The sequence below is a fragment of the Serinus canaria genome, chromosome 2 (assembly GCF_022539315.1).
Source record: "Serinus canaria isolate serCan28SL12 chromosome 2, serCan2020, whole genome shotgun sequence".
Taxonomy (NCBI): Eukaryota; Metazoa; Chordata; class Aves; order Passeriformes; family Fringillidae; genus Serinus; species Serinus canaria.
The window spans coordinates 7,857,846-7,872,788 of record NC_066315.1 but is presented as its reverse complement, the minus strand read 5'-3'; the positions used below and the strand labels follow the sequence as shown (position 1 = coordinate 7,872,788).

Here is a 14,943-nt window from a genome sequence, read left to right as displayed (position 1 = left end):
AAGAAAGTGACTTTGGAGCTGCAGGGTGAAGAAACTCTCCTGGCTGAAAGGCCTTGTGGGCATCAGCTGGGCTGCTCTGGGGTTATCCTTGGGGAGAGCACTGCCAAACTCAGGCTCTGCAGGGAAGAAGAAGGACCTGACACTCCCTTGTGCCAAAAGCCTTTCCTGTGACACTGCCTTCAGTTCAGTAAGAAATGAAGCAGGTCATCATTTCACAGTAAATCTTTAGTATGAGTGCCAAATTTCTTGGTTTGCTCACTCTTCTTTTTTTATTATTATTTTTTTTTATTTTGAGACAAGAGCAGTGAGTTTCTGGAAATCCAGATAAGTAAAACTTATACTTGACAAACTGGTATTGACTGTGTATAAAGCAGATAGAAATAATAAGAAGGTGTTGCTTTATACTTGGGTCACATCAGTGCCTGAAGTCTCTAACTGCAGTTAAGGCTGGGCTAAATTCTTTGTTAAAGTGGAAGATGATGTTTCCCCATCAAAATGATGGGAGCAGATAAATCTTGGCTTTGTGTGAGACTCAGTGCCACACTCTGCCAGAGTGGAACCCCAGAAACTCCATGGCTTTTTGGACTCTACATTGCCAGTCTGCTAATGGCTACAGAGAATGCCAAATATTTTGAGGGAAGAAACCTGGTTTTGGAATGATTCCAGCTTTGCACTGATGTAGATGCAAATCATTAGCATGACAAAGCTTTGCCAAACAATAAGTGCTACAATCTCCATGGACAGATCTGGGAACCAGGCAGAGGCACCAATCGTGGGGCTCCCTCCTCTGCATTATCTCTGACAATTCATATCAGAGCGATTTTATTAAAACCACAGATTAGCCTAAATATTTCTTATATTTATCTTATCTTATTTCTTATATGTGAGACACAAAACAAAATCAGAGAAAGACTAACAAAAAGAGAGATTTGAATTATGCATTTTTTTGAGACAGAGGATAACAAACACGCCCCAGCCAGTCTTTTCACCCCAAACAGCAGCTGTTGTGATGGCAGTACAACAGCTCTGCAAGTCCCTCTGCCCTGCAGAAAACTTGCATTTAGGCAGAGTCTGGGATCCCCAGGAGTGTAAGTTTAGCAAGGAACAGCTCCATCTCACTGTCCTGCCTGGCTGCTTTTCTCTGAAGAGTTGCAAAGCTCAAGCCCATCCTTACTCTGTGCATCTGTTGTGTTGTGAACAGTCACCATGGGGACACGGGGACCTGGGAAAGGAGAAGAAAAGAACTTGGTTAAAATTCTGTCAAAACACACACACACACACGTGAACCTGGGTTTGAATTCCATGGAGCTGAAGGCTCTTGAGACTCGCTTTTCATGCAAGAGTAATCTAAAAAGCAAATCACACTGGTGTTAGAAAGAGTTTCTGACTAGATGACAGTACTGTAGACTCAAAGACATGTGAGGTTTCAAAGCTCTTTCCCAACAGACCACTAAATGCATCTTTCCCTAATTTGTAAACATTATAATTAGCACAAACACAATTAAATCACTTGCCTTTAAAATTATTCTAATGACACCCAAACATCACAGCACAAAGCATTTACATTTTGTATGCTATGGATAAATATTGCTGTTTTGCATGTTATTTTCTCTTAATGAATTAAACACCAGCTTGGCTCTCACACTAAAAAGGGCCACATATTCTGTCTTAAAATGCAACATTTGGGTATTGAAACCAGTCAGTGTTATACAAAGAGGATTATCATTTCTACGCAGTGTACATGAGTGAACCACACAATTCACTGCCACAGGATGCTGCAGCACTCAGAATGCCACAATTTTAACCACAGGATGTTGCAGGGTGCTTTAGTCATTAGGACAGTGATTTGGCCTCATTTTTTTGTTCAGAAAGCCATCAAGTGGCTGATTGATAGAAAAATGGGATGGTACATGAGATCAAGATCATATTGTGGCTGTCAGCCTCTCTTTTTTCTCAGTTCTCATCTGATGACTGCTCTTGGAGACAGGACACTGAGCCAAGGTGGGCTGACCCAGGACAGCCACTCACAGGTTGTTCCCATGCCAGTTTCTAGATTTTTCTTTGGACCTGACAGTACTGCTCAGGATGGTGAAAGTGGCTCTGCACTGTTTCATCAGTGAATTCTTCACCTCAGAGACAGTGGATATCTCAGTTTCCTTCCCTTTCCCCACAGTGTAATGTGGTGCAACAGCAGCAAGTGTGAGCAGCTGGGGGAATCTGTGTGCCCAGCAGAGAGCCCAGCAGCAGGGCCAGGAGGTTCCCATGCTGTGCATGTGGGAAGATCCCTGACTCAGAAACCCATGGAATCATCTAGGTTGGAAAACACCTCTAAGATGATTGAGTACAACCATTAACCCAGCACTGCCAAGCCCACCACTAAACCATGTCCCTCAGTGCCACATTTACTTGTCTTTTAAATACCTCCAGGAGTGGTGGCTCCATCACTTCCCTGGCCAGCCTGTTCTGACGCTTGGGAAACCTTTTGGAGAAGCAATTTTTCATAATATCCAATCTAAACCTCCCCTGGTGAAACTTGAGGCCATTTCCTCTTGCCCTATCCCTTATTCTTTGGGAGGAGAGATCAGCCCCACCTGGCTGCACCCTCCTGTCAGGAGGTTGTAGAGAGTGATAAAATCTCCCTGAATTTCTTCTTCTCCCAAACAGCCCCAGCTCCCTCAGCTGCTCTTCACAGGATTTGTGCTCCAGACCCTTCCCCACCTCTGTTGCCCTTCCCTGGACAGGTTCCAGCACCTCAATGTCTTTCTTGTCATGAGGGACCCAAAAACTGAACACTGAATATCAAAAAACCCAACGTTCTTTAAGCTTCAAAAGTAAGACAGCTTTAAGAGCTGATATTCCCTGAGATTCCAACCCTTTTAAGTTGCCTTCTTCAGTCTTTCAACCCATGAGAAAATCCTGTGGGATCATCACTTGTTCAATGGCAATTTGTGTAGGGCTGGCTGAGAACATCACCCTGAAATGCTGTTACTGGGAGTGTGCACACAAATGGCAACAAAAGCAGGTTCTGTGACCCATTCACACTGGTTTGGTGCATGAAATAAGTTCTTGAGAGCAAGAAAAGCTTTAAGGTGCTCTAATTGTGTCAGTGGTTTTCCCTGTGCTGCCAAGAACCCACATCCCATTGCAGGCAGAGTGTTTCATCCAGACTTCACCTATACAGAGAAAAGGCAGAAAAATATTTTATTTATAATTAAACTAACGAATATGGCAACCTGATTTTATTTCCTTGGAATCAAGAATCTTCTCCCATGACAATTCTTTTGTTAGCACCATCTTTTAGAATGCAGGAAGGTGAATTATAATGCCCTAAGGAAAACAGGTTTGCTCACCAGGATTTAGCTGAATTTACCTTTCTCCTACTGATATACATTGATATGCTGCCCATATTTATTTGTAAATCTGCCCTGCTTTTCCCCTGCAGTCCCAGAAGCCAGACTGCTGGAAAAGCAGCAAACCTAATAAACATGGGCATGATAAAATCATCACTGAAAATAAAAGGAATCCTCCCAAATGGCTTCAGTCCTTTAATTAATACCAAAATGCCAACAAAAAGAAAGGGATAAAGAGAGAAATACAATGCATATAATCCTTTTATTTTCTAAAATATTTTTCCTTTTTTTGTTGTTGTTGGCACTGAAAAAGCTGTGAGAAACTAATAAATAAAGAGAAATTCTAGCCTGTAGTTTAGGAAGTTACATGTATTATATATTGTGTTAGTCTCTCTAACTACTGCTACTGTTGCTGTGTCATCTCCCCAAATCAATGTTCTCAAGCAAAGTCCTACATAAAGATATTAAGTTTGAGGTAACATGAAATTTAAAAAAGTAATTAAAAATTAACAAGTCTTCTTGAAAAAGTAGATTTTTGACTTGCTTAATTTTTATTTTTTAACAAACAAGGAAAAATAATTAAGATTGACCACTGCAGAGTAGAATCATCTCTGTGAAAAGGATTACTCTTAGTATTAAATACTCTCAGTGATAACACTCCAGCTAGAGAATGCATTTCATTTGTGAGTGAGCTGAAAGTCATCAAGGAGAAAAAGTAATTTTTTTAGGAACGACATAAATTGCTTATTTCAATGTCACTTTTTAAAGTAAAACAACCCAGTTACATGCTAGGTTGTGTCTTTTAATGCACACACATCAGAAGTCTTTCAACACTCACAAGCTGAGTGCCTAATGCCTGACAGGGACAGAAAGAATTCCTTCAAAGGAGAATTGTATATTCATTAACTGCCTCCCCAGCTTTATTTTTAAACCTGTGTTGGTGTGACAGTCCCATTACACATGCCATCTGCTAAATGCCATCCACTGTCATGTGTGGATCTGAGAGGGAAACCTAATTTGTTCAAAGAGCTGCTGGGAGCTGACAGAAGCAGGGTGAGGACATCCCCTGCTCTGTGTCTCCTTCCTCCAGAGCCCGTCCAAAGGGGCTTTGATGGGGACTCCTGAGCCCCAGCACATCCTGCTGCCTCTGCTCTTTGATCTGCACTGATGATCCATCTCCCTGTGTCCACCTGCCCTCCTCAGGAACCTTGTGACTGCTCTGCCTCTTGCTCACAGAGGTCCTGGGAGCATGGGAGTGGTGGGATCCTTGAAGGGTAAAACTCACTTGTGCTCCTTGAAGGATACAACACAAAGGGATCCACTTTAAGAAAGTGAAGCAGACACTGAGCTGCTTTGCCCTGATTTGCCAAGGTCAGAGAGACCCAGCTCATTCCTTATAACCTCATGAATGTTCAAAAATCAGGGGCAGGCCATTCCTGCATCACATGGTGAAGATGATGCTGCTGGATTTCTTGCCCCAGAGGAGTGGCTACAAGCAGGGCTGTGACACTCCCCAAGGTGTGGGACCTGGCACTGATGCTCCCTGCCACCTCCACCAAAGTTTTTAGAGGTGGCACCACACAGGCTCCTGCTATCCCTCTCTGCATCCCTGTGTGAGTGGGATGGGGTGTGCTTGAATGCCATTGCAGGCTCCACTCCCCTCTCCTGCCTCCAGCATTGTACCAGCCAGCTCCAGCATCCTGACACAATTTTTCAATGATGTTTCTTTATTTATAGCTTAAGAGAAAAGAAGCAAAACTATTGACAGAACTTCTGTGTACAGACACCCTCTGTACATCACAGGTAGCTGCATGGCTAATAATGCTGCACAAGACTCTAGTTACGTGAATTAGATTTTCAATTAATACAGCTGAAAGTCTGGGTTTATCATAAGGCCTTTGACTTTAAAGCCATTACTGTAATTATCCATGCAAGAAGTAAATTGAGCTATATTGCTGCAATGACAACAGGCAAATTGATCACCCAGGAAGTGCTACCCATCATGATCTGAATGGGCACAGAAACTCAGTGCCTCAGTAATTTGATAAGAAAAAACACTGGGCATAGTTTTTCATCAATTTTTAAGCATCTTTTATTATTATTTCTATGAGGGTTTTGCTTAAGCATGAACAGAAAGAAGCAACTCTGGATATTTAGGTGATAAGGTATAGATTTCTAATATAAAAATGGAAAATCATTCTCCAACCTTGAAGAAATATTTACCAGACACTTGTTTTGTAATACTTTTTGTATTCCAGAGTACTCCTGATGTCTTCATGATCTAAACAGCATAAGGAATTATGTCAGTTAATAAAACTTCAAAATCAAAGTAGTAATTATAAAAAGAATATGAAGTATAACTGAAGAAAAATTACTCAAAATTACAGAAGTGTTTAAAAAGGATAAAAAGAGGAATTGTCTTATTCTTCTCATCTATATTATCAAAGGATTCAATGTTGCAGATAATTTCAGACCAGAAGCTAAATTCACAGTGTGTAAACAATGAAAATTCAAATACTCTCTGCCAGCGCCACCAGCATATCTCTTAAGCACTGATGAATGATTTAAAAGAGCAGCTGCAAGGGATGGGAGCTGAAAGGGTCTGGCTCTGCACAAGTGAGATAATTGGCAACAGCCATCTCTGTGTACAGATTCCAGATCTCTTTATTTGCTAATCCATGAATTATTTATATGTGCTGCATAAAGTTCATATGTTGAGGTGATATTATCAGCCTAATAAATAAAGACATGGGGAGTTCCATGAACCACTGCTCACAATTAAAAGATTTCCCCAATTTGCAGTATTTTCCAGCTGATGCTGTGGACAGATGTTTGTGCTGTTTGCTTTGGCAACCCTGCTGACATAAACATCTAACAGATTTATGCTGCTATTCACCCTCCCCAAGGCATTTGATTTTTTAATCAAATCTTCTCTTCCTCAAATGTAACATGTCTTGTAAAATAATCAATCCTGGCTTGTTCTCGGGCATCCACTCTGATGGTGCTGCTTGTCTCTGCCCTGTGTGATACTGGTAATAAATTTCATGCTTACTTTATGTGGAGCAGAAATAAATCTGGGTGCTCTGAGGCAGCATCAGTTAGCAGGGACTAGAGGGAAAATGAACAAGAGATTTGGTCTTAATTCTACTACACAGAACAGGCCTGATGGGTTCTTCAGAAGGTTCCTGGAATGAATAAGCATGACCAGACCCATTCCATGGGATTTTGAGAGGTGCCTGCAAACAGCATTGGGAAGCTGGGCTGGCACTGACCAGCCCATCCCACTCTCTGCCCTATGGACACTGAAGGACATGGAACCTTTAGGTCTGAGAAATCCTCCCTTGCTGCTTCAGGAAATTTTGTGTTACAAAATATTGACAAACACCTCTAAATGTAATTGGGTTTGCTGGTGTAATTCCTTCTGGTGTCTTGCTTTTCTGGTAGAAGCTGCTTCCAATTTGAAGCAGTACAGGCTGTCACTCCTGTTTACATCCTTTTGGGATGGTTCCAATAATCTGTTTCCTACTCATCATGAGTATTTCCATTTTAGTCAGAGTAGTCATGTCTCCCCAAAAGCTCTCATCCTGTCAGATAAACTAGATTACTTTAATACCCTTTTGAAGGACAAAGTTGCTTTTCATCTTATTCTTTGATGCAAGAGTGTTTTACATTCAGTTCCTCCTTCCTGAACAGAAGTGACCAGAACTCTACCCCTGCTGTTGAGGATGTCCTAATTGGTTCTTACAGTGGAACTGCTACTTGCCCATTCTATGGAAAATTCCCTGCCTGATCCATCCTAAAGGAGCATTCACCTTTTCCATGACTCCACAACAGGTAGGCAGCTTGCAGACATCCAGTGGTCAGCCTTGTGTGCCCAGGCACCATCTTCTCTGCTGAGGCATTTGTAACTTTTGAGCTTCAAACATACATGAAAAATTCTTGCCCTGAGTCACCACGTGCCTAATTTTGCTCTTTGTACTATTAATTTCTTCCAACCCAGCCCTGCAAGACATCCAGCTTTTCTAGTATTTATCTCTGCCTTCTGATGATGCTTATCAGCTTTTTGTCTTAAATTCCACCAGCTTCAACCAGCTTTGGGTTCCCAGGCTGCCAGGGAACAATCTGGGTAAGGTCATTGCCCACAGCAGCCCTAATGAGCCCTGCTGCTGATCTCCAATTAGCCTCTTCTTGCTCTTCATCATAATCTACTTCCTGTTCCTGTGCTGGCACTTAACCTTGGCTCACAATTCTTTCACTAATCTCCCTCTTCTCCTTCTTAATTAATATCAGCCAATGAGGTGTCACCCCGAGTGGGCTGAGCATTTCCTCCCTTTCATGAGGCCTTGGCCAAGGTTTTAAGGAGCATAATGCAATAATGCCTGTGGATGGATCCAAAGAGGAACGTGGGAAACGTACAAACTCCAGAGCATGGAGCAGGTATGTAACCCCTGTAGTGACAAGATCTGCTGTGGAAAGGAGATAGATTAGCAGAATTTGTTTGCAGAGTCCATGAGCCTGACAGTGCCCCCCTGGAGCTGCAAGTACCAGAGGTAGGAGGGAGAAATTCCAGTTGGCATGGGGGTACCTGACTTACCCCAGGCTATTTCGCTCAAGTATGCTGGTCTAAGCTATGGAATCTGAACAGAAAAATCCCCACACTCAATTCCCTCTTTTTTCCAGTGTCTGTTCTATTTGAATACCTCAATTTAACCTCATTCAATTCAGTTTTAATCCAGGCTTTCTGCAAACTTGGGAAAGATCTGAAACCAAAAGTTTACACTTGTCTCTATTTTTAAACTCTAGGTTTCTTATTGGATTAGTCCATGCTGGTCCCTTCCAATCCAAACCATCCCATGATTCTATGATATTCAAAGAAAAAAAGATAATTGATTTATTATAAGATTTCCTTATAATTGCAGCATGAAAGAAAATACTCTGTCTCAGTGCCATTTACACCTCATTAACAGACTGAATAAAACCCCACTTAATAATTTCTGTTTATTTCATTAAAAACATAGTAAAAATTGATTTAGATAATCTTAATTTATTCTTTTCCACAAGTAAAATTCTCTTGCAACAAAATAATGGCTTCCTAGCTAATTAGGTAATAACTGGTGCTGGATATTAACTTAAAGAACACCACCAAAAACCCGTCAATACCATTGTTTCACGTTGTCTGGTTATTAAGCTGTTTTCCCCTCATGAGTTCTCTGGTTTTAATACACCCTTAATGTACTGACTGCATTAATAAAGGGCTTAGCAACTACCATGCAAACAGAAAACAAAAGCCAGCAATAAACCTTTCAGCTGGTCCAGCTGGCAACCAAGGTGAAAGAAGCAGTTTTCCTCAGAGGAAGCATTAAATCTTGTGGGATGGTAACATCTGTACTACCCACTGCAGAATAATGAGTTCATCCAAGGTTGCTCATATAGCTGGAAATAACGCACATGCACCCTGGTCTTGACATGCAGGAGGCTTCTGCCTGATTTGTGAGGCTTCATTATTTGAAGCACCAGAGGAAGCCTGTTGTCATGGTCATTTATCTCCTGCCAGTGGAGTTCAGATAAAATTTTATATGTACAGAATGACCAAGTGACAAGAGCCCTGGCTGGAAGCAGATGATAGATCACCTTCCTGTGGGCAATGCCAGGCAGCTCATATTTACAAGCAAGAGTCAAAATGAAAACAGGATGAAAACATGTGAAAGCAAAGAACACATAGCGCTTTGCAGGATGGGGCCATTCCAAAGGGAAGAAGAGTTTTGCTTTAATTACACAATATTTTTTCAGACACTGAAAATCACAGACATTTTCTTGTTAAATATTCATGCATCTTACTTTGGTGGGGTGTTTTTTCACCTGTTTTTATCTCACTGAGTGTTTATGGGGAGTTTACAACACATTAAAGATGTATAAGAGTAGAGTGAAATAGTTTATAACATATATGAGAGACCTGCTTAAAGGAAGAAAAAATGTTCTGAAATATCCACAAAAGTCACAATTTAAATTAATCTCAGACTATAGAAATAACTGAAGCCATCATTTTAATCAGTCTCAAACTATAGTCATAACTGTGCTAACAGGAGATAGAAAAGAAGTTCTCAGCCAGCTCTCAAACCAAGAATTCCATCCTCTCTTTTCCTGCAGAAAGAGCTCTGGTGGTACCTTCTGTTTGTGCCAAAGGGGGTTTTCATGCCAGCCTGCTGTTGTGCAGTTGTACAGAATGTGAGGGGGTGAGAATGAGCATCCCCCACCCTGCCTTCACCCACAGGGTCTGTGACCCATGAACCGCGCACAAAGGGCTTGAGGAGCGAGGGCCAACCTCGGCTGTTAAGTAAGAAAAAGAGTCAAGTGAATGCAAATGTGAATTATATCGTAATTATAATATAAATGGGGCCCAGAGATTAAGCCTGTGCATGCTTTCAAACAGCAGAAACTAATTTAGGCTTCATAAGCCTCAGGAAAAGTTCCCAAAGGTCATGGTTTGCCTGGGAGCGCTAATTACAGCCACCCGCCACTGTGTATACAGCAACCCGAGGTGGTGGCAATCATCCTTGTGTGGAAACCACTCTGGTGACAACAGATAACACTCACCCAGTGACCTGGGATGTGAGCAAGCCCTGGGAATGCCCCCCAGGCCCCAGCAAGCTGCTGTGCCCCTCTAGCATCCCGCTGGGTGGCAACCTGCAGGCACATGGGACACGCCCGGTTCCTGCCGGCCCTGAGCACGCTGCAGGACATTCAGCTGTGTGTGAATGTTGTCTCTGTGGCTCTGATGCATCCTGGGTGTTTTAGACAGGTATTTTGGGTGTTTTGGAATAGAACCCAAGCCAGGATACCTGCCTTGTGTGGTCACACAGGGATAGAACCACTTGGGTTCTACCCCAAGATAGATCTTGGGTATCTTGGGTGCCCTGCTCTACCTGGAGAGACCCTACAGTGTTCAGACCCCCAGAGCACACACTGACAATAATTGGCTTTCTGCCCCTTGCTGGAGACCCAGAACCCAGCCAAGGACAGCTCAGGCTGTTCAGAAAACACAAACCCCCCAAGACCTGCACATCAAGAGCCAAGTAGCAAAATTTTACATTCAAGAATACTATAGCACTTGGTGGGATTTAAAAAAATATTGCATCTGGGTGGATTGATACAAACCATATTTTATTTTTGAATGATGTAAAATATAGATATCATTCTGCTCTGGAGTGCAGCAGTAATATGCTGTGGATATCAGGTGTCCCTTAAAAAATTTCCAAATGATGCTTGGGCTGGTCCTGTGCAGGGACTGGGGTTGACTTTGATGATCCTTGTGGGTCCCTTCCAACTCAGGATATTCCATGTTTCTGTGATGATGGAATCCTCACTGACATTCCCTAAGACATTGAATTTAGAGTTATCCATTCTCATCCCCACCTCAGCACTTTGGTCCCATGCCAGCATGTCCCACTCCCTTGCAAGATCAGAAGTGTTTGTGAAATCATCCAGTAAAGCAGCAGAACAGCTTCTGGAACTTCTGATCCCAGCAGGAAAAAAAAAAAAATCAATTTAATTTTCATTTAGTTCAGTTCCTGGGCCCAGCTCAGAGTGAGCCTGCTTGTGGCACAGGCAGCAGTTTGGTGAAAAAGCCCCTGAGGTGGACAGAGAATGGATCTGACTTTGCCTTCCAGTCCCTGTGGGCAGGCAGTGCTGTGTTCCTCTGAGAGGTACTGAGGAAAAATACAATAAGGAGTTTAGCAGGGGGTTATTGCATTTCCCAGGAAGGTGAGGTGGGGCCCAGGGAGGCACAACCTGTTGGGACAGCAGTAGAAACAAACTTCCCCTGGGTTTCCTCCTCCCAGTTATTGCTTATGGTGTCAGCAGTAAAGAAAATATTTAAAGCCTTGCCTGAGGTCTTCAGAGCTACTGGCATGGCTACATGGAGCTGTAGCTTCCAGCACTATCCCAGCAATAAAATCCAGGTATCAGCATTTCACATTTGTTCAAACCTAGGTGTGGCTACTGAACTTTAGGCTCTTAACTTGGCTAATAAAACCCATTTTCAGTGCTAATAGTTATTTCAGCATCCATTTAAGTCTCTTTAGATCTCAACAACTTAATTTATAGTGATATTTGCCAAAGGTCACCTGCCAAACCCTGGCCCTCTCAGCAGGACCAGCTACACTTGGAAAGCATTTGCTTGAATTCCAGTAGGAAGTGAGCCTTTCTAAGATGCTCTGCCTGTACCATGATGGGCAGTTTTATGGCATTTTTAGCTGACACAAATCCAGAAATCTTGCCAGGCAGCAAGCTTTCTACCTAACAAAATTTAAGTAGGGATTAAACGAAGGTATTTTCTCTCTTTACATTTAATTTTGTTTTCAGGCCCTGGAGTGAGATATTTGTACCCACAACCACAAGTTTTCCATGGTTATCTGCCAGAGATGCTCCAAGTCACCATGGGCTTGTTACCTGGGGAGGTTAAATAGGATCTTCAGCTTCTTTGTCTCTCTAGGAAGAGTTTCTATTATTTTAATTGGGGCATTATGGACAGAAAACTCTCCTAAGGAATTATTACCCCAGTAGCATTTGAGAAGCAAATTTTTTCTCTGTTCAAATCCTTCTAAGAAGCTCAGTAGTTCCATATCACCCACAAGGAGCAGCTAGCACACACATGCACGTCTGAGGACCCTCCAAGTGAAAAAAAGCCACAGGAAGATAATTCCCCTTGCAGCTGCACTGGATCTCCCAGATCCTGATTCACTCCCAGTGCTGTGAAAACACAAAATGTCATCCTTTAAGCCAAAATGGGTTGTCACATTTTCCATATCTGCTTTTAATGCTGCTCCAACTCAAACCCCAGTCCCTGGTTGGAGATCCCTGCCTGTCTCTAAAGGCACTGAGTGCTGCTATGGGGGCACGGGAGGCTGGGCTTGCTGGAGCCCTGTCCTGCAGCACACAGAGGGCTCCTCTGCTGCTCTGGGGAGTCAGGAGCACCCAGAACCTGGGAGGACTGGCCCTGCACTTTTTGAGGCCCCTGGTGTAATTACAGGCTCGTTTTTGGGGTGCTGTTGAGACAAGGCATGGCACAAACACGGCCAAGCCTTGTTGGCTCCTCACTCCAGGGCCATTCAATCCCTTTACATGCTGGTCCTGTCACAGGAGTGCTCACCTGCATACTAATGGCTGGGGTGCTGTGCTAGGAAGGTTTGTCTGCAGTGAATAGACTGAAGATTCACTGAAGCTTTCAAAACCATTCTGGAAATTTATCTGTCTGGGAGCCTCTGTGCCCCTTGTTGTCACTGCACACCTGAGCATTGCAGTCAGTAATGGACTTCATTTTCCCAACACCTCCAGGAAGCTGGAATTACAAGACCTGCTTGAGTTCTCTAAAGGAGCTCGTGACAGCAGAAAAAAACCCAAATCCATGTGTCCTAAGCAGCATTTGGCAGCTGGTTAGGACTTCTCAGAGCACTGTTAGCAAATGTGTCTTTGAATTCTCCATGTTTGGATGTGGGTCAACAAATTAAAGCAACTGTTGTAAAAACCACCTGTTTGCAAGTTTATGTGTCATAGGGATCCACATCCAACTCAAGATTTAGAGAATCCAACAGCACTGTGCAAAAAACCTGATTATTTTGTAACAGAAAGGGGAACAAAGAAGCAATCCACCTGCTTTTTTCAGATAAATTTGCCTAAATATGGAGCTGTTTTACAGTTCATAAATAGCCCAGTACATTGAGGGAAGAGCCAATGTTTACTTCCATTATGGCTTGCACTGATGTTTACCTGAGCATAACAACTGCTAATTACAATCTGGTTCCAGGGATGTTATTGATGAGACTGTGACATGCAACATTTCTATGTGATATTTAAGGCAACACATGGGCAATGCAGAGAGGTTTAAAACTCTGCTTTATGCACTTGTGCTTTGTGAATCATTGATTTACATTCTGCTTGTCCGTGGTTAGTTAAAATATCCTTGTCTCCAGTTTTCCATTGCTTTCCTGGGATGGCAGGTCTGGCCCAAATGGCACAGGTTAAAAGGTCTGATTAAATGAAGGAACTGAGGAAGATGTAGAGAGAGGTTCATTATTCTCCTGCCTGAAGGCATGAACCAACCTCTTATTGCAGGAGCTGGGCAGACACATCCCTGATGGGTACATTATTGCAAAAATCCTGAAGAGGGTTAATTATCCACCATCCACAATGGAGACAGGCTGCAGAAGGAGTCATATTTCTGGTCTGTTCCAGGAGTCAGTGCTGCTTTTCCTTGGAGTACTGGCTTGCAATATGGAGATGGAAATGGGGGTCGTGATACTTGACTCCAGATGTGTCCATAGGCAAGCCCCTAATTCTCACTGTGCCTCTGCTCCCCACTTGGCAACAGCATGAAAATGATCATCTGGAGAGAGGCTGCAAAAGGATTCTCACACCTTTCCATAATTCAAATTAAAAACTTAGTGCAGTTTTTATTTTGCCAACAATAAAACTTCTACTCCCCCTTTCTGTATCCTGATAAATATCACTATAGGATTTTCCAGAGATATTAAATAATATTAAGCTCTTTCTGCCAAAGGAGCCATAAATGTAAAAATTGCTGCCAAAAATATCTCTGTGACATGGCCCCCTGGTTTTGATGGAGTAACTGAAGAAAAATGTGATTTGATTAATTCACAGTGAAAGACAAATGTCATGATCTTCTGTCCTGAGACAGAAAGGATTCAGACACTTTTATTCACAAAGTAAGTTTTTATGAGTAGAACCCCTGTTATTTTTTTTTTATAAATGTTACATTCAAAATTTTCACAAGAGTGATATTTTAAGCAATTTTCATAAAAAAAAAAAAAAAAAAAATTCCCCAAAGCCACTTACTAGAACTGCAGATGAAACAGACTGAATCCATAAGTGAATGGGCAAAACAAGGCACAATGTTTTTTGTTGGTGAAATTAATCAACAAATCCATGTGATTTATTGATTTCAATTTATCTTTTCTATGGCACACATTCATTTCTGTCTAAATCAGCTGGTAATCCCATGAGAGAATGAAATACTAGGAGATTTTCCAAAATATGAATCTCCTCAGAAAAGGTCAATGTCTTTATGCAGCAATGACATGAAATATAGCCACAATACCAGAAACATTGTTCAGAATGTTATGTTTGCTACCATTAAGAAAAAGAAAATAAAAATCTGGGGATTTAAATGTTGAGCTGAGCTATGCAGTGATGCTGGATGCTGAAGCTGGTGCTTCAAAGGTTTTTCCCACCCACCCAGCTGTTGGCTGAGCTTATCTCACACTGTTCTTGGGATATGCAGCACATAGGGCAGCATTAATGACCCAGTTTTCCCACTTTTCTGACCACCTCCAGCCTCCATTAAAAGTTCCCTTGCCCAGAAGTGCTGGTCTGTGATTTTTAGTAAAAAATCCTTCCCATGTTATTAAAAGAAAGTGAGAGAAATGCTGGTGGGCAATCCCTGACTGGGTTTAGAGAGATGGCACTGGTCAAGGACACAAACCTGGGTTTGGATCCTGATCCCAACAAGCACAAATGCTTCTCCTAAAGCAGCCCTCATCAAAAAACACTGATTTCACTCAAAGGATTTCATGACTTA

The 14,943-nt window shown here is 42.3% G+C and overlaps 1 protein-coding gene across 2 annotated transcripts in view; it reads right to left on the bottom strand.

The window, feature by feature from the left end:
- DPP6 (dipeptidyl peptidase like 6) overlaps window positions 1–14,943 on the bottom strand; it is a 405,874-nt gene that overhangs the window by 14,907 nt on the left and 376,024 nt on the right. For both annotated transcript variants that reach the window (XM_050971416.1, XM_009085802.4), the window contains exon 17: window positions 1,175–1,222. In XM_050971416.1, coding sequence (XP_050827373.1) covers window positions 1,175–1,222 — 48 coding nt within the window. The remainder of the gene's footprint in view (window positions 1–1,174; window positions 1,223–14,943) is intronic.